Raw genomic sequence first — 18,960 nt, forward strand, 5'->3', positions numbered from 1 at the left:
ATCATTTGAACCACATGTAATATAAAATTAGATACATTAGTACATTTCTGTCAATCAAGATTGTTGTTATTTTGTTAACTATAGCACATATGCAATTAGTGGATATACAGTATACCTTTGGCAAGTTTGCATTTTATAGCATTGTTTAGCCTAGTCTATATCTATTCTTACTTTTATTATTTATATATATATATATATATATATAGTATATATATATAGTATATATATATATATATATATATATATACATACAGATACAGTTGTGCTCATAAGTTTACATACCCTAGCAGAATCTGTGATTTTCTGGCCATTTGTCAGAGAATATGAATGATAACTCACAAACTTTTCTTTCACTCATGGTTAGTGGTTGGGTGAAGCCATTTATTGTCAACCAACTGTGTTTACTCTTTTTAAATCATAATGACAACAGAAACTACCCAAATGACCCGGATCAAAAGTATATATACCCCAGTTCTTAATACCGTGTATTGCCCCCTTTAACATCAATGACAGCTTGAAGTCTTTTGTGGTAGTTGTGGATGAGGCTTTTTATTTTCTCAGATGGTAAAGCTGCCCATTCTTCTTGGCAAAAAGCCTCCAGTTCCTGTAAATTCTTGGGCTGTCTTGCATGAACTGCACGTTTGAGATCTCCCCAGAGTGGCTCATTGATATTGAGGTCAGGAGACTGAGCTGGTCACTCCAGAACCTTCACTTTTTTCTGCTGTAGCCAATGACAGGTCGACTTGGCCTTGTGTTTTGGATCATTGTCATGTTGGAACGTCCAAGTATGTCCCATGTGCAGCTTCCGGGCTGATGAGTACAAATTTTCCTCCAGTATTTTCTGATAACATGCTGCATTCATCTTGCCATCAATTTTGACCAAGTTTCCAGTGCCTTTGTAGCTCACACATCCCCAAAACATCAGCGATCCACCTCCATGTTTCACAGTAGGAATGGTGTACCTTTCATTATAGGCCTTGTTGACTCCTCTCAATTTTGGTCTCATCACTCCAAATGACTTTGTTCCAGAAGTTTTGAGGCTTGTCACTGTGCTGTTTGGAGTATTGTAAGCGGGATGCTTTGTGGCATTTGCATAGTAATGGCTTTCTTCTGGCGACTCGACCATGCAGCCCATTTTTCTTCAAATGCCTCCATATTGTGCATCTTGAAACAACCACACCACTTTTTTTCAGAGAGTCATTTCAGAGTTATTTGTGGATTTTTCTTGGCATCCCGAATAATTTTCCTCGCAGTTGTGGCTGAAATTTTTGTTGGTCTACCTGACCATGATTTGGTTTCCACATAATCCACCATTTTCCACTTCTTAATTATAGTTTGAACACTGCTGATTGGCATTCTCACTTGCTTGGATATCTTTTTATATCTCTTTCCTGTTTTATACAGTTCAATAACCTTTTCCCGCAGATCCTTTGACAATTCTTTTGCTTTCCCCATGACTCAGAATCCAGACACGTCAGTGCAGCACTGAATGAAAGATGCAAGGGTCTTTCAGGAGTCCAGAAACTCACTGACCTTTTATACACACACTGATTACAAGCAAACAGATCACAAGTGAGGATTATTACCTTTAGTAGCCATTCAAACTCGTATGTGTCAACTTGTGTGCATGTTATCAGGCCAAAATCTCCAGGGTATGTAAACTTTTGATCATGGTCATTTGGGTAGTTTCGGTTGTCATTATGATTTAAAAAGAGTAAACACAGTTGTTTGACAATAAATGGCTTCACCCAACCACTAACCATGAGTGAAAGAAAAGTTTGCGAGTTATCATTCATATTCTGTGACAAATGGCCAGAAAATCACAAATTATGCTAGGGTATGTAAATATATGAGCACAACTGTATATATATATACATATATATATATATATATATATATATTTATTTCTAATTAAGATGATATTCCAATAATTTCTTCACATGTTAAAACTTAAAGAATAATGCTATCATGCAATTAATCCATTTAGGTAAGTTTATTGTAATAATAAACTGAGAATTTAACCATGTTGTACTGAATGAACGTCTACTGTACGTTATACAAAACAAAATCATTTCAATTGTAATTTACAAAAGTAATACACATTATAACATCACTTGTAAATAACTCTTTTTTAAATCTTATTTTATTAGGTATTAAAGATATGAACAATGGAAGATTTAAACAAAACGGTGGTCAAAGAATTTATTCTGTTGGCATTTTCCAGTTTCAACCAGTACCAAATCTTACTTTTCATTGGTATATTACTGATGTATTTTATTAGTGTCGCTGGAAACTTTGCAGTTATTGTTCTTGTTAAGACTGGACCCTCACTTCATTGTCCAATGTACTATTTCATATCTATATTTGCCGCTTTAGAAATGTCATTTGTATCTGTTACTGTTCCCAAGCTTCTAGCTAATTTAATTGAGAGTAACAAGAAGATCTCTTTTATTGGATGCTTTGTACAGTTATACGCCTTTAATGCACTTGGTGTAACAGAATGTTATTTTCTTGCCGTTATGGCTTTTGACAGAGATTTGGCAATTAATTTTCCTTTAAGGTACTTGTCAGTTATGAGTAATTGGTTTGTTATATTGGTGGTTACACCTTTCATCATCGGTTTTATAATTGCTCTAATTCTCACAATCTTTACAGCTGACTTAACCTTTTGTGGGCCCAATGAAATAGATCATTTTTTCTGTGATTTAGCCCCAGTACAGAACCTGGCTTGTTCTAATCCTTACATCAGCAACATAGTAACAAGTGTGGCAGCTGTATTTGCAAGTCTTACTCCTTTCATTCTTATTATGAGTTTCTATACCCACATTATTATTACGATCACCAAAATAAAAAGTATGGAAAGTAAATTCAAAGCATTCTCCACTTGCTCCTCCCATATAATAGTTGCCTCTCTATTCTATAGTACAGTCATCATTGTCTACCTAAGACCAAAAGGCAGTCCGTATGATAAATTTCTTGCTCTTATGTACACAGTTATTGTTCCTATGCTGAACCCTTTCATTTATACTTTAAGAAACAAGGATGTTAAGGAAGCTCTTCTTAAAATCAGGTCACACAAATAAAAAGTCTGACAAGTTGTATGATGACTAACAAGATTAACAAGTCATAAGTTGCATCATTCTTTTGTAGATATTTTGCCGGTCTTCTGCCTGCTACTTTATGCAAATGCCGCTGAAAGCCCTTCCCTTATGTACATCCATGTGTCTGAATGTACAAGTAATTAAACAACAACTTTGATCATCTTTGACAGTGAAATACAACTTGGTGCATCTTTAGACACAATCATTGGTTGCACCATTGATATTTGCTCCAGCCCCATTCTAGGTGCATATTCTCCATCAGAGTATGGCCTATCATTTTAACAATTATGCATCTGAGTTTACAACCAAATCAGCAACATGCCTGAGACACTCCCATATCACATCCGTAAGATGGATCATTGTCATGCATCTGAGTAGTCACGCCCAAGTCACCACCCAGGAAGGGTCAGCACTTCATACATTTTGGATCCAGTGCATCCGGTGTGTTCATTCACAACATGGGATGCATTAGATATGTAACTTTTTTGCAACTTATAAGTGTGAATATTGCATTGGTGTATGTAGGTGCAAAATTCCCAATATACGGGACCGAGGCCGGATTAAGCTTTGGGGGTGCCCGGGGCACTTAAGACGGGGGGGCACCGATGGAAGGTGGGGCATGTATATTAAATTGTATTTACTTCCCAACATGATCCATTCCAGGAGGAACAAAATACTCTCTACCTGGACTTCCCACTTAATATATGATTGGCGTCACCTGTGTTAAACTATTTAATTGATAAGAAAGGTGTTTCAACACAGGTGATTGCAATCATAAACTAAGAAGGGAGTCCGGGTAGAGAGCATTTTGTCCCTCCTGGAATGGGTCATGGTTGGAGGTATAGATTGTGTATATTAAATTTGAAACAATGGTGTATATTAGTTGTTACTAATAGTTTTATAATGCCTGGGTACTGTTTATAGCTCCACCTAATTGAAAGACAACTATTTTATAAACTTTTCTTTTAGTGGATCTAATACAACTTAACCTTAAAATACACATAGAAAAATAAGATCATTTATCTTGTCACATGTAAGAATAGCAGCAGCCTATGTATACTTACACACTGGGACAGGACTCAGGAGGACTTTCTGTGTGTGTCTCTATCTCTAGACCCAAATGGTTTAGTTGCAGAACAGTTTACACAGGATTCCGACACCCATGCAGGGTGGAGGAAAAGCTGGGATTCATGTGTCACTTACAGCTCTCTCCACCCTCCCTCCATACTCTTCTGTGGTCAAAAAGCTCTGTTGGTAGCACATGAAACATGATATTCCTGTGTCTCTGCCTGCACTGCATACTGTCCTGCTCGCTTTCTGGCTGCTGATTCTGCTTCTGCTTAAAAAGGAAAGCTAGTGATGTCAGTATGCTCTCGCCAGGGGGCCCCCTGACAAAGGGGGGCCCGGGGTACAGTATGCCCTGCATCCCCTCTTTAATCTGGCTATGTACAGGACTAATGTATTCCAAACTCCAGGTAATTCAAAATTGAAATGCTCCTGAAACTCTCCATTTACAAGGAGCCACAAGCGCAAGATATATGCATCTATAAATATGGACGCAAGTTATAAGTATAGACTGTGGGTCAATTTTGCTCTAAGATGAATGTTTAAATCTCATAAATGCACATATGTGTACTCTAAATTGCTGTATTTCACAATCACTGTATTTGCCAGCATGGAGAAAATATAATTAGTATTTTAATTACTTCAGCAATGCTAAATGATTATTCCAGTTGAATAGAACACGTATTTAGTGCAAGGTATAGATATTATGAAAATAATTTTATTCAGAACTATTAAAGACTTTTGCTCTTGGGCTTCTATGTTCCACAAAGAAGGATTAAATCTGATATTTCTGTGATGTTACATAGGATACTTTGTTGTGTGAATCTGGTGAGACAGGGAACATTTCAGTAACAAAAAGGAATAACAGAAAACTCACAGAATGTGTAGTTAATGTGATAGCATCACCTGGATATACTGTATGTCATTTCATGTTTATAATAATTAAATAAAGAACTCTGCCTACAGTTTATTTGCATGTTACAATCACATCTCATTATGTTTCGAATTAGGGTAAGTAGTCCAAGTCCATCCACCCCCCACCGACTTTTTTATTTTTTAAGTCACCGGACTATTCTTGTAGGGGAATGGTTTCTGCACCAACAGTTTTCAACAGTGTGGTTATAAGATGGGGCCGACCAGACGTAGATTTTATGGCTTCCCGGATCCACAACAAGACAGACAGGTTTTGTTGCAGAACCAGGGATCCAGTTAGTAGCATCAAACTAGCCAAGAAGAGTCTGGTACTGAAACATATTAAACATGGCAGTGGGTCTGGGACTCATGCTCCCTCTATGTCACAATCTGCTATCTCAGGGGCCGTATTATGTGTTGCGACATTCAGAAACTAAATTTAATGGCATGAAAGCCAACATTTTTTTTAAAGAACTGTTTTATAAAATGATTTGCATGAAAGCTAACATACAAATACAAGTACAATGCAGCAGAGACAATTATGAAACAAACAACAAAGTACAGCCAGCAGGAGTTAAAATAATACAAGCATAGAGTAATACATCAAATTCAGAATAAAACAATAATAAAATCCAGTAGAAAGAAACAACGTCACTAACAGGGGTCTACTATGATATCCTGGCGGTTGGGATCCCGGAACCCAGTATACCGGCGCTGGGATCCTGACTGCCAGAATGCCGGCAGCAAGGCGAGCGCAAAAGAGCCCCTTGCGGGCTTGCTGCGCTCACCGCGCTGCGGGCACAGTGGCGCGCTACGTGTGCCGCATTGTTTATTCTCCCTCCAGGGGTGTTGTGGACACCCCAAGAGGGAGAATAGTTGTTGGTATCCTGTTGGTCGGTATCACGGCGCCTTTACAGATATCGAATGCTTCCCCACTGACAGTGCATCCAAAAAGCCAAATAACGGCAAAATAAAATAAATAAAGGGATGGTGGGAAGGGGATGAGGTGGTGGTGAGGATCTCCTATCCGGTTAGTGTATTTTGCTAACTTCTCAAAATCTGCAACAGACGCCAGCCATAACCACGGGGTCAAAAAGTGTCTAAAAAGGGGTTGGGGGAATGTGAGGGCCGACAACTGCCTAAAAAAAATGGCAGTCTGTATTGTCAAAAACTCTCATGATTTTATTTCCATCATTTACACTATCAAAAGAACTGAAAACAAAAAATGGCGTCTGCAAAAGTTTGGGCACCCTGCAGAGTTAATACCTTGTACTGCCCCCTTTGGACAGCTGAGACCTGGCAGTGTCATGGATTGTTCTCAATCATCATCTGGAAAGACCAGGTGATGTCAATCTCAAAGGTTTTAAAAGCCCAGACTCATCTGACCTTGCCCCAACAATCAGCACCATGGGTTCCACTAAGCAGTTGTGTAGAACACTGAAACTGAGAATAGTTGACGCTCACAAAGCAGGAGAAGGCTATAAGAAGATAGCAAAGCGTTATCAGATGCACATAGCCTCTGTTCGGAATGTAATTAAGAAATGGCAGTCATCAGGAACAGTGGAAGTTAAAGCAAGATCTGGAAGACCAAGAAAAATATCAGACAAAACAGCTCGCAGGATTGTGAGAAAAGTAAGTCAAAATCTATGTTTGACTGCACGATCCCTCCAGGAAGATCTGGCAGACACTGGAGTTGTGGTACACTATTCCACTATAAAGAGACACTTGTACAAATATGGTCTTCATGGAAGAGTCATCAGAAGAAAACCTCTTCTTCGTCCTCACCACAAAAATCAGCGTTTGAAGTTTGCAAATGAACATATAGACAAGCCTGATGCATTTTGGAATAATGTTCTGTGGACTGATGAGGTTAAAATAAAACTTTTTGTCCGGAATGAGCAAAGGTACGTTTGGAGAAGGAAGAGCACAGAATTTTATGAAAAGAACCTCTGTCCAACTGTTAAGCATGGGGGTTGGATCAATCATGCTTTGGGGTTGTATTGCAGGCAGTGGCACAGGAAACAATTCACGAGTAGAAGGAAAAATTTATTCAATAAGATTCCAGCAAATTTTGGACGCAACACCCCCAATGTGCCTCTGTATTCTGACTGTCTCAGGGGTGTGTGGTGACCTGCGACTACCTGGTGGGTGCCTAGGCACGTTTTTCCTAGCATCTCTATGAAGCAGGTCTGGTAGGGGTGCAAGGCATCAGACAGCTGACTCCGCTGTACCTCTGTCAGCTCCTCTCCATACTGGGCATCTGTCAGGGTACCCCCTGAAGCAGCCGCAGCTGTAAGATCTAACAGTGGGTCCGATTCCTGGTACTCCTCTGGGAGGCTGCAAACTGCCAGCACGCAGGTGTTCCTGCTTTGGTAGGCCTTGATCATATTGATGTAATATACCCTATGTCTCTTCCTGCCCTCATCTCTAGCAATTACATAGTTCACATCATGTATGCACTGGAGTACCGTGTACGGACCTTCCCATGCGGCTTGCAGTTTGTTCTGCCTCATTGGAATTAGCACCAGAACATTCTGCCCCACTTCAAATTTGCGCTCCCAGGCATTCCGGTCATACCAGCGCTTCTGCCTGGTTTGCGCAGCTTTAAGATGGCTTTGGGCCATCCCTATCAGATGTGGCAAAGTTTCCTTAAACAGCATAAGGCTGACCACAATGAGTATGATAGAAATCATATTAAGTATTGTTCTACAGACTTTGTTTCCTTCTCCCCCTGGTACTCGTGATGCTGCAGGGCTAATTGTACCACAGGTGAGGGGAGTTTCCTCAGCACTACATTCAATGGGACATATAGCTATATCACCTTCCCAAAACACCTTGTCTTGGTCTCCTACCTGAGCTGACTGACCACCCCTCCCCTTCTCTGGGAAAAAGGTGGGCTCCCTCTGTACAGGGTCAGTTCTCAGTTCTGCCTGGAAAGCCAAGTTTTCTACAGCAGCCCATGACACCCTCCCCAGCCTGACATTACCTCCCAGACTCACATCCTGTCTGCTAGCTCTATTCACTGTGACTGTAGCACTGAGAGTCAAAGGAGAGGTGTCCCTTATCAATTCAGCTTTGAAAGGCACATTCTCTGTTGAGCTCTCAGGGGCAGATGTATTAACCTGGAGAAGGCATAAGGAAGTGATAAACCAGTGATATGTGCAAGGTGATACACGCACTATCCAATCAGCTCCAATATGTAAATTAACAGTAAGGATCTGATTGGCTGGTGCGTGTATCACCTTGCATTTATCACTGGTTTATCACTTCCTTATCTCATCTCCAGGTTAATATATCTGCCCCTCAGTGAGGGGAATGGACCCCTGCTGGGTGTCTGTGATTGTGTGCCTGCTTGAAGGGAGGGGGGCTAGGGGGGAAGCTGCAGTTTCTGACTTCTCCCTGTGCTGGGAGCAAGCAGTGACAGCAGCTGCCCACACAGACCCTTCTTCTGATTCTCCCCTGGCAGCACCCCTAACTGGCATATCAGCCATGTATACCGGACCCACCGGGTCACACCTTATACAAGGTACAACATTTCTCACATTGGTACAAGACAATACATTATCAATATCAACACTGTTATCTCGACCTAGTGGATCTTCACGTAGTACCTGGAAAATAACATGAGCATTTTCAACACTACATGGGATCATTTCTGCTTTCCTACAATTAGGCAACTGCTTAATATCGGGATCCCATGGCTCCTGGGAAGGAATGTGGTTATCTGAGCAAGTTGACAACATAGCATTTATTAAATCAGGCACATTCCCATCATACTTCACATGTTTACCCCTTTCTGGGCGGGCATCCTGGGGTACCTGAGGGGAAGCGAGGTCAGCAGGAATCCTAGCAACAGAACATTCCTTATTGTCAGTCCCATACTCTGCCCGCATTCCACCCAGATCTGTCCCCTTTGTGGAATCAGTGTCCCCTGGCCCCATGTCACGACCCAACATCAATGGAAGAACAGGGTTAACATCTAGCACAGTAACATGAATGACATCACCAGCAGTGCACCTACCACTATTAGGTGATGGTAACTGATTCTCGACTAAATTAGGGCTTCCGTTTAACTCCACATAGGGACAAGAATTAACAATGATACCTGTCTCCTTCTCACCTTCCCCTATCTCTATCACCTTAACAGTTGCAACATCATCACAGATCATCTCAGGAGCTTTACACAGAATCACAACATTGTAATGTTCAGCATTGTTACATACTACCTGAGGTGCATCATATGGTTCAGCAGGGTTAGAGACAGTGGTGACAACATTTGCAAATACATGTGGAGTTAGTAAACGTCCCAAGTCAGTAGTCCCAAACACAGTTGTGTAAATAATGTCAGTCAGTCTGACCTCTCTCTCAAACATAGTCTCTTCCACAATCAGGTCCTCCTGAAAATCAGCCTCTTCCAGCAACAAATCTTGGGCATCTGGTGGGAGCATGCTGCTCACCTCCTCATTTTCTCCCAGCAGTTTAAACTGGGCCTTGTGATGCGATGTCTCAGGAGCAGGCTCCACAACGATGTTAACAGGAAGGGGTACCTTTTCCTCGTGGGGCACCCCTGCAGGCTGGACCTTTGTTTCTAAAGCTGGTAACGGGAGCTGTTGTAGGCGATGCCTTTCAGCATCTACCCGGCGGCACTGATCCTTCCAAAATGGGGTAGCGAGCTTTCCCCAATCATAGGCCTCTTGCTGCGCTAATTGAAAACAGTCCACCAGTTCTCTCAGCAGTATCCCAGGACTTGCATCAGCACCCCAGCTGCGAAACACTGACGATACTGGCTGAAGGCGTTGCTTTCATCGTCCTGTGCATAGGTGAGCTGCGTGATCATCTCCCTGCGGGAATTGTTGCAGCAGGAGATACCTTGCAGCTGACATTCATTGGTTAGTTCCTCTGTACTCATCCTGGCAAACAGGTCATCGTCATCTGGGTCAGCATACCCCCATTGCTCTTCTGACGCTGTCTCAGATGGGTGCCCGGCAGCCTCCCTGGCTGCTGCACTTTCTGCCTTCTCCCTGGAACTGGCAGAGGTGTCAGACCTCTGTCGGGCATCCGTTGTAAAGTCCAGGGTCAGCTGGTTCTGTGAAACACAGCTGGAATTCACTTAGCCTCCGTATGCTTCCAGCACGGGGAATTGGTCACAACGCGATCGATGTAGGTTTGCGTTTTTGGCCACAGGCTGCCAGTTGAGTTCAGCTAACTCCAACTGAAACTTGCGTTCTGCCTCCTTTTCTGCAGCAGCCGCCTCTCTGTCCAGAGCAAATTCGCGTTCTGCAGCCGCCATTTCCATAGCAGCTTTCTCTCTCTCCATAATAGCTTTCTCCCGTGCGTTAAACTGCTGTGTCAGCTGCAGCACCAACGCAGTGTCCGGCACCTTCACATACTTAAGAACTGTTTGTAGATACAGATCCAAGGCAGAGCTGTCACTGGAAGCATTGGAGGCGTCTGATCCGCGACGTGCTGTCCTCACAACCTTCGGTGTCTGCTGCTCCTTTTCCTCTGCTCTGGAACCCGATTGATTCCCAACTTCAGACCTGGAATCCAATTGATTCCCCCCAGCAATTTGCTGCTGGTCCGCATTTCTGAGCGTTTGAATCATCTGTTCCTTGGTAAGCTCTACACGACTGATACCTGAGTCCACATTACGATCCAACTTTACACTATTTATTTCCGCAGAAAGTAAAAGTCCAGTACGAAATCCACCTGCTGCTACCTCAGTAGCCACAGCCGATGAATTCTCACGTACAAGTCCGCCATCATGATGCTCTGTATCAACCTGCACTGAGTCGCAGATCAATCTCCTCTCAATCCGTGCCTCTTTGTGCTGTTCTTTATAAGTAGCTGTCATTCCTCTGCAGTTACTTCTCCAAAATAAAATAACAGGGATGGGGAACAGTAATTGCTTTTACTGTATGACTTTTATTACTATAAGCTTTGAGTTCTGGTATCTGGTGAATTGCATTCACTTAAGTGTTCCAAATAAAAACAAAAATTACTTTTTGAAATATCCCACCGCTGGCCACCAGTTTTTCATGATCCTAGGCACGGCGATTCCCCAGATACGCCAATCTGCAAATCCCTGCCATGTGACACCTTTACTGGATACCTGAGCGCGTGTGTTTATTTCACACAAAATCACTGCCACCAGCCAAAGTACAAACGTTTAGAGTATGACCCAAGGCAAACTTATGGCTTTTGCTTGCACCTAGAATTATTAATATTTTGGTAACGCCTCTTTCAGAGAGTTGGGTTGGATACACAACAGAAACCAGATCTAAAATTAGAGTATTTAATTCAAGTAAAACACTTCAAAGCTTATGTTACAGAAAAAAGAAAGTTACAAGAATATAATGATAAAAAAGTCAAAGTCAAAACAGAAAGACAACTTCAAGAAAATAAAAATAGGAAGTTAAACCTACCGATACTAGTACGCATGTACAGTAGAACGATGAGATGAAGTGAAGCTGCTTCAGATATATCGGAACATTACAGAGCCAGAATGTTCTCCTGACTCGCATCTTTGATAATGGACAACTTACACTCTGAGGGTCTCCTATTTAAAAAACATGCTGCCCCTTCAACCCCCCCTCCCTCTGGAGTGTTACTGTTAACCCTTTCCAAATCAGAGTTAATTGTGTAAATTCAACTGTAACATTGGGTCTCTTGGTCATATACGCAGGGGCTGGCTAATTACTCTTCCCTTCCTTTTGAAGCTGGGCAATCAGCTTTATCAATCATACTAAGACACTTATATAGATGGATGAAGGAAGTTTTTTAATCACCTTCCCTAGCCAGCATGTCTTTCTGGTCTCTCTCTGGTGACCCCCTGGGGTCAGGAAACAACCTGTTGGGAGATACACAAGCCAGTTGAGAAAACACATTTCAGGCCTGACCTGCAATTACTTTAAGATCTCAGCTCTGATTCTGGGATAAGTAAACTAAACTTCACACCTAAGCAGTGTGTCTCTGTGATCTGTGGCTACAATGAAATGCCAGCAGATCAATCAAGCTTCAACCATTTAACATGCAAAGACAGTTATCACATACTGGTACATTGATAGATCAATTGGAATAATACACATTTCATTCATGCCCATTTCGATGTAACCCAGATGCGTTGGCATCACATCCATTGATACATCACTTGGATATCCTGGTATCATCTATATTGATATCACACTACTTATTAACAGGCTTATTCCTGCTTGAAATAGCCTATATCATGACACCTCCCCCTTTAAGATCAGCAAGGGAGCAGTGGCACATCAGACTGAAGTCTCCTATGACCTTTTCTCACAGGATTTATACATAACCACACACAGGGCATTTGCAGACATTGATCAATACAATATTATTTGCAGTTATGCACGTTCTGGCGTCAGAATAGCGTCCAATCATGACAGTGGCAAATTAAACATTCATTTGCATCCAGCGATATAAGACTTGTATGTAATGTCTATGTGTATATTGTAATGGAGTCTGTGACACAACATGGTTGCCAGCCTATCCCCTAAGTGAACCCATAGCTACATAGATATGGAAGTAGAGCACACTGATGTATAGTGGGGAGTCAGAGGTTAGTTTATGGCTCTTATCTTATCTAAGAAGCTATAAACAACATTACAGAAAGCCAGGCCAGGTCAAGAAACCTGACCTACTAAAACTTAAGAATACAGATGTTTAAAAAGTAAATCTAGTTTCTCACTGCCCAGGTACACAGCATTGAGAGATTAAGGAAAGGGTGGGGGCCAAAACTGTGAGGGGGTTATATCTGCCCCTTCCACCCACACTGGGTTGTTCATTTCTGAGGGAACAGCCAAGATCTGGGGATGCACCATATATCTTACATTGTGAAATCCCTCCACACAGAAGGCTCACCTACTGCTGAGTAAGTTAGGTTTTCTGAAATTATTCTCTCTTTTGTTTTATTTGAAATTGTATCCTAATCGGTGCGTACTTTTAAATATTTCTCATAATCTTTGTAACTCTTTTTTGTAACTGAAGCTCTGAAGATATTCTTGAAATTAAACATCTAATTTTTAGTTCTGGTCTGTGTTCTTATGCCCAAAGGCCTCATGGTCTATGCTATAATTTTGTGACGTTGTAATAATTGTGTGTGAAGGCCGAAGCGAAGACGGCCTTGCGTTTTAGTCGCTAAAATCTTCTTGCTGATGGCAGTTTCGAGTTTAAAGTAATCCAGTAGTCATGCACGGCGATTCTCAGATTGGTGTATTTGGAGAATCGGCCGATGGTCGTGACACTGATACATACCAGTTTTTCTGTATTGATATAGTTAATTTGAAGTCAGCTAGAGGGTCACTTAGACTACATAATATTATAATTGTATGTTCACCTTAACTAACATATATGGTACACCACAGCCATAAGCATTTAGCATCATACACACACCCCTTCTTTCTCAGAAACTTTCTCTGTACTCTCACTGGTTCAAGGTCCACTATACCTATGGTGAGACAACACTGGTAAATGCCCGAAGCCGATGGATTTTGGATGCATTACAGTACCAGGTCCTCTTTAGTACCCAGACGGGAGACCGCCTGTATACTGTATTTCAGATACTGAAATACAGCTTTGTGTATCTTTCAACAATACCATCGGTTGCACCATTGATACTTGCTAGAGCCCCATTCTAGGTGCATATTCACCATCAGAGTATGGTCTCCAATGTTAAAAATTATGCATGTGAGTTTGTAACCAGATCAGCAACATGTCTGAGACACTCCCATATCACATCCACAAGATGGATCACTGTCATGCATCTGAATAGCCACCTCCAAGTCACTGCCCAGGAAGGTCCAGCAGTTTATACATTTTTGATCCAGTGCATCTCAATCACATCTGCACCTCTGTGCATTCACACCGTGGGATGCATGAACTATGTAGGAATAGCATGCGATTTAGAATCAGGCCCATAGGGTTTAATGTAAAGATATAGCTGCAGTGTATTTGCACATTTTTATCTTAAATTACAATACATCTCAAGAATTCATACAACATAAGGTTTAGCACACTGATGCATTGATGTCATAGATGTAACAATCATCAACAACAAATATAATTTGGAAAATTGCATTGGTGTATGTAGGTGCAAAATTCTCAATATACAGGACTAATGTATTCCAAACTCCATGTAATTCAAAATGGTAATGCTCCTGATCAAACTCTCCAATTCAAGGAGCCGCGAGTGCAAGATACATGCATATCCAAATACTGTATGTACGTAAGTTGTAAATATACAGTAGACTGTGGGACAATTTTGCTCCAAGATGACTCTATAATTCTCATAAATGCACATAGGTATTCTAAACATGGAGAAAATATAATTTGCATTTTAATTACTTCAGCAATGCTAAATAATGATTCCAGTTGAATAGAACATGTAGTGTATTTAGTGCAGGGTGTAATATATCATAAAAAGAATATCGTTCATAACTATTAAACACTTTTGTTCTTATTCTTCCATGTTCTGCAAAGAAGGATGAAATCTGACATTTCTATGATCTTACACAGAAGACTTTGTTGTGTGAATCTGGTGAGACAGGGAACATTTTAGTAAGAAAAAGGTATTACAGGACACTCACAGAATGTATAGTTAATGAGACAGCATCACAATGTATGTTCTTCCAAGTTTCTAGCAATTAAATAAAGAACTCAGTTTGCAGTTTAATTGAATGTTACAATGTGATGTGGAATTGGCAGGGATTACATAATACAGGAAAATAAATAGGTTTTCAAGGGGCAAATAACAATTATGCTGCCACTTTTGCAAACCAGGGACCCACCTAATTCTCAAAAACAAGCACTGGTGTTCAAAAATATGTAACAAATCAGTACACAGACAGTCCCGTCTTTTTACAATCAATACTGAAACTTCAAATTATGGATCCGCATGTAAGAGGAAAAAACACTAACCTAGTATAATACTGTACTTACATTTACAGTACACTCAAAAGTTTCCTCCACTGTGTAAATATAGGTTGGAAGAAAGTGCTTCCAAGGATGACAAATATCTCAGCTTCATAGATTATTTTATTCAACAATACAGTAGTTTAAGTGCAATCTAAAAATACTTCTGAAACACATACTGTATAATGCATATTGTTGTATTTCATCTTTGGACATAAAACATAACAATTAATTAAGTAAATCATGTCAATTACCAACAGAAGTGATACCTTATTTTTGAAGTGAAACTTGTTTGCTGGCAGCAACTATTAATGAAGGTATTGTAAAAACAATACCCGAAGTGCAGTTACATACAGTAAGTATGCAGTTACATAGGACTGGCCGACAGGAAGAGTGATGTTTTCACCACACTAGGGTTACATAGCCTCTCCCACACTCCTATTCCATCTGAGCTGCCCCAAATATCCTGACTCAGTTCCAAGTTTAATCCCTAGTGGCTGCATGGGACCTCTGTTGCACCGGATCATGAAGGGCAAACAAGACAGGGGCTTGCTGGAGAGATGTGACTATATGATAAAGTGGGTGTAGCCAGTAAACAGAGAGGCAAAGCCATCCATTAGATGAGGCATGTCTAACCTACAGAGTACACAGAGTTTAATATCATTTGGCCCTCTGTTAGATACAATACTGTGTGCAAATGTCCTTATTGTTTTTTATTGTATGCATTTTAATACTATTACAAAACTGTAAGATCAAAGCACAGAGTTGATGAGTTCTTGTTATGATAGCTGTAGATCTTCTTGGTACGGGCCCATGTGCATCAAAAGATAAGATCTGTAGAACTGACTAGCAGGTCTTCTTGCCTTATGACAGCCGCCTTTCCCTTAAAGCTAGTCACACTTATCGGTACTCAGATGCCCTCAGGACTTTCGCCACTAGCGAAAAGAGAGCAAGAAACATTAAGTTACTGGCTAGATATGCATGAATCCTGTGGATGATACTGGTGCCATGCAGATTGCTGATCTCCAGTTTTTAGCCTGGTTTGTAGACTTATAGTAATTTGCAGATAACATGTGTATCAGAACACTGGCCACCAAGACCGGAGTACAGAGGTCCAGGAGATGATGACACTGCTGTGCAGATAGTGATTTGCAGGTAAATAGGTGTATCAGAACATTGACCGACAGGCCAGGAGTGCAGAGGTCCATGAGATGATTACACAGCTGTGCAGATTACAGACCTTACTGTTTGGCCAGGTTTGCAAACTGGGAACAATTGCAGACTCACACGTGTGTCAGTAACACTAGCAGACAGGCCAGATGGGCAGATTTCCTGTAGATGGTATTATTGCACTGCAGATTACAGACCTCATTGCTTGACCAGGTTCGAGGACTGTGAATGACCTGCAGAGTAACAGGTGTGTTAGAAACACTTATTGACAGGCCAGGTGAGCAGATTTCCTGTAGCTGGTATTTCTGCAATGCAGATGATAGATCTCACTGTTTGACCAAATTTGCAGACTAGGAATGATTTGCAGATTCACCGGTAATGTAGGATCACTTACTAACAGGCCAGGTGAGCAGATTTCCTGTAGCTAGTATTACTACTATGCAGATGATAGACCTCACTGTTTGACCAAATTTGCAGACTGGGAATGATTTGCAGATTCACAGATATGACAGGATCACTTACTAACAGGTCACGTAAGCAAATATCCTGTGATTAGAAGGGGGCCAGAAGGTACTCAGAATAAAGACAGAGGGACAAGGGCTCCTGCTGCGACTGAGAACTATAACCGGCAGGGAATACTGGAGCTTACTGCAATTTAACAGGAAGAGGAACCAATACAAGCCAGCCTCGTTGATTGCAGACACAATTGCAGTTGAGCTGCATGCAGACACAGATAGCTTGATTACAGGCTTACTGCAGCTGAATGCCTCCACAATACTGACAGCTTCACTGCTGCCTAGCAACAGCCAGGATTAGCAATTCAGACATCCTGGCAGCAGAGAGGGAGAGACCAAGGGTCCGCTAGCACCTGGCTTAGTAGGTAACTGCTGAAAAAATGCTTCTTGGAGCCTAGGAGCATGAACAAACATCTCTGTAACCCACAACATCTCCTCTAGACCATATACCTTCCAGTAAACCAGGAACTGAAGCCAACCTCTCACCAACTTGGAGTCAAGAATCTTATCCACTTCAAATTCTTTATGACCCTATAGCAATTCTGGACCTGGCTCCTTAGCATGACCCACTCTGATCTTAGAAGAAAGAAATGCTGGCTTAAGAAGTGAGCAATGAAAGACATTATTAATTCTCAGAGACCTGGGAAAACATAGACAAAATTTTACCGGATTAATTTGTGTGATGATTCGAAAAGGCCCAATAAACTTTGGTCACAGCTTATGAGATTGTTGCTGAAGTTTGACATGCCAAGTCGACAGCCACACCATGTCCCCAGCCTTGAAATTAGATGGCCTTCTATGTCTGCCCAAAAATCCCTTGGAACAAAAAGATGCCTGTATGAGAGATTCATGCACCTACTTCCAGATGTTTCTCAACCCAAAGGATGACCCACTGTGTTTAATGGGATCAACAACATTAGCTTTAGGATGGAACCCAGAATTGCAAAGAAATGGTGACATTTTAGGTGCAGAATGGCAGGAATTATTATAAGAAAACTCTGCCAAGGGCAAGAACTCTACCCAGTCGTTGCAACACTTACAAATGAAGGAACGCAAATATTGTTCCAAGGAATTATTTATCCTTTCCGTTTGTCTGTTAAACTAAGGGTGAAATCCAGACGACAAGCTAATGCGAAAACCCAGAGCGAAACAGAACAACCTCCAAAACAAAGCAATAAACTGGGATCCCCTGTCAGAGACAATGCTGGTCATTCCGAGTTGTTCGTTTGCTAGCAAACGCTATGCCACCTCCCACTGGGAGTGTATTTTAGCTTAGCAGAAGTGCAAATGAAAGGATCGCAGAGTGGTTACAAAATAAATTTGTGCAGTTTCAGAGTAGCTTCAGACCCACTCAGTGCTTGCGATCACTTCAGAATATTCAGTTCCTGTTTTGACGTCACGAACACGCCCTGCGTTCGCCCAGCCACGCCTGCATTTTTCCTGGCACTCCTGCATTTTTCCTAGCACACCTACATTTTTTCGAACACTCCCTGAAAACAGTCAGTTGACACCCAGAAATGCCTTCTTCCTGTCAATAACTCTGCGGCCAGTAGTGCGACTGAAAAGCTTCGCTAGACCTTGTGTGAAACTACATCGTTTGTTGTAAAAGTATGACATGCGTACGCATTGTGCCACATACGCATGCGCAGAAGTGCCGGATTTTGGCCTGATCACTGTGCAGTGATTGAAAGCAGCTAGCGATCATCTCGGAATGACCCCCAATATCCTGAGATAAGCCGTGAAGCCTGAAGATGTTATGAATGAATAGTGCAGCCAAATCCTTTGCACTTGGAAGTCTGTGGAGAGATATAAAGTGTGCCATTTTACTAAAATGGTCAACTGTTTCCCAGATGGTATTGAATTGGGAGGAGAGAGGCAGATCCACAATAAAATCCATAGAAATATGGGACCAAGGTCTTTTGGGAATAGATAGTGGAAGAAGCTGTCCCATCGGTGACTTCCAGGATGTCTTATTTTGGGCACAGTGAATACAAGACAACACAACCTGATGAGTATTTTGAACCACGGTGGGCCACCAGACTGCATGTGTCAATATTTGCAGTGTCTTTATAATCCAAGGATGCCCAGAAGTCTTACTAGTATTAATCTCCTTCAAGACTGCTTTACTGAGACTCTTTGGAATAAACAATCGTCCGGTGGGAGTTTCAGACGGAGCTTGAGGTTGAACAGAGAGAATCTGGGACACCAGATATTTAGTTAACCCAGAATGAATAATAGAAGCTGATACAATAGGAAACTCTTGT

The 18,960-nt window shown here is 41.5% G+C and overlaps 1 protein-coding gene across 1 annotated transcript; it reads left to right on the top strand.

Moving 5' to 3' along the window:
• The first annotated feature begins 2,168 nt into the window (after window positions 1-2,168).
• LOC134979961 (olfactory receptor 5V1-like) lies at window positions 2,169-3,083 on the top strand. Its single transcript, XM_063946565.1, has one exon. The coding sequence runs from the start codon at window positions 2,169-2,171 to the stop codon at window positions 3,081-3,083; it is 915 nt and encodes a 304-aa protein (XP_063802635.1).
• Window positions 3,084-18,960: the final 15,877 nt, after the last annotated feature.

Source organism: Pseudophryne corroboree, chromosome 12 (assembly GCF_028390025.1).
Source record: "Pseudophryne corroboree isolate aPseCor3 chromosome 12, aPseCor3.hap2, whole genome shotgun sequence".
In the NCBI taxonomy this organism is placed as follows: Eukaryota; Metazoa; Chordata; class Amphibia; order Anura; family Myobatrachidae; genus Pseudophryne; species Pseudophryne corroboree.

What these genes read in the sequence shown, in the direction of transcription:
- LOC134979961 (XM_063946565.1), top strand. Translation starts at nt 2,169, where the DNA reads ATGGAAGATTTAAACAAAACGGTGGTCAAAGAATTTATTCTGTTGGCA.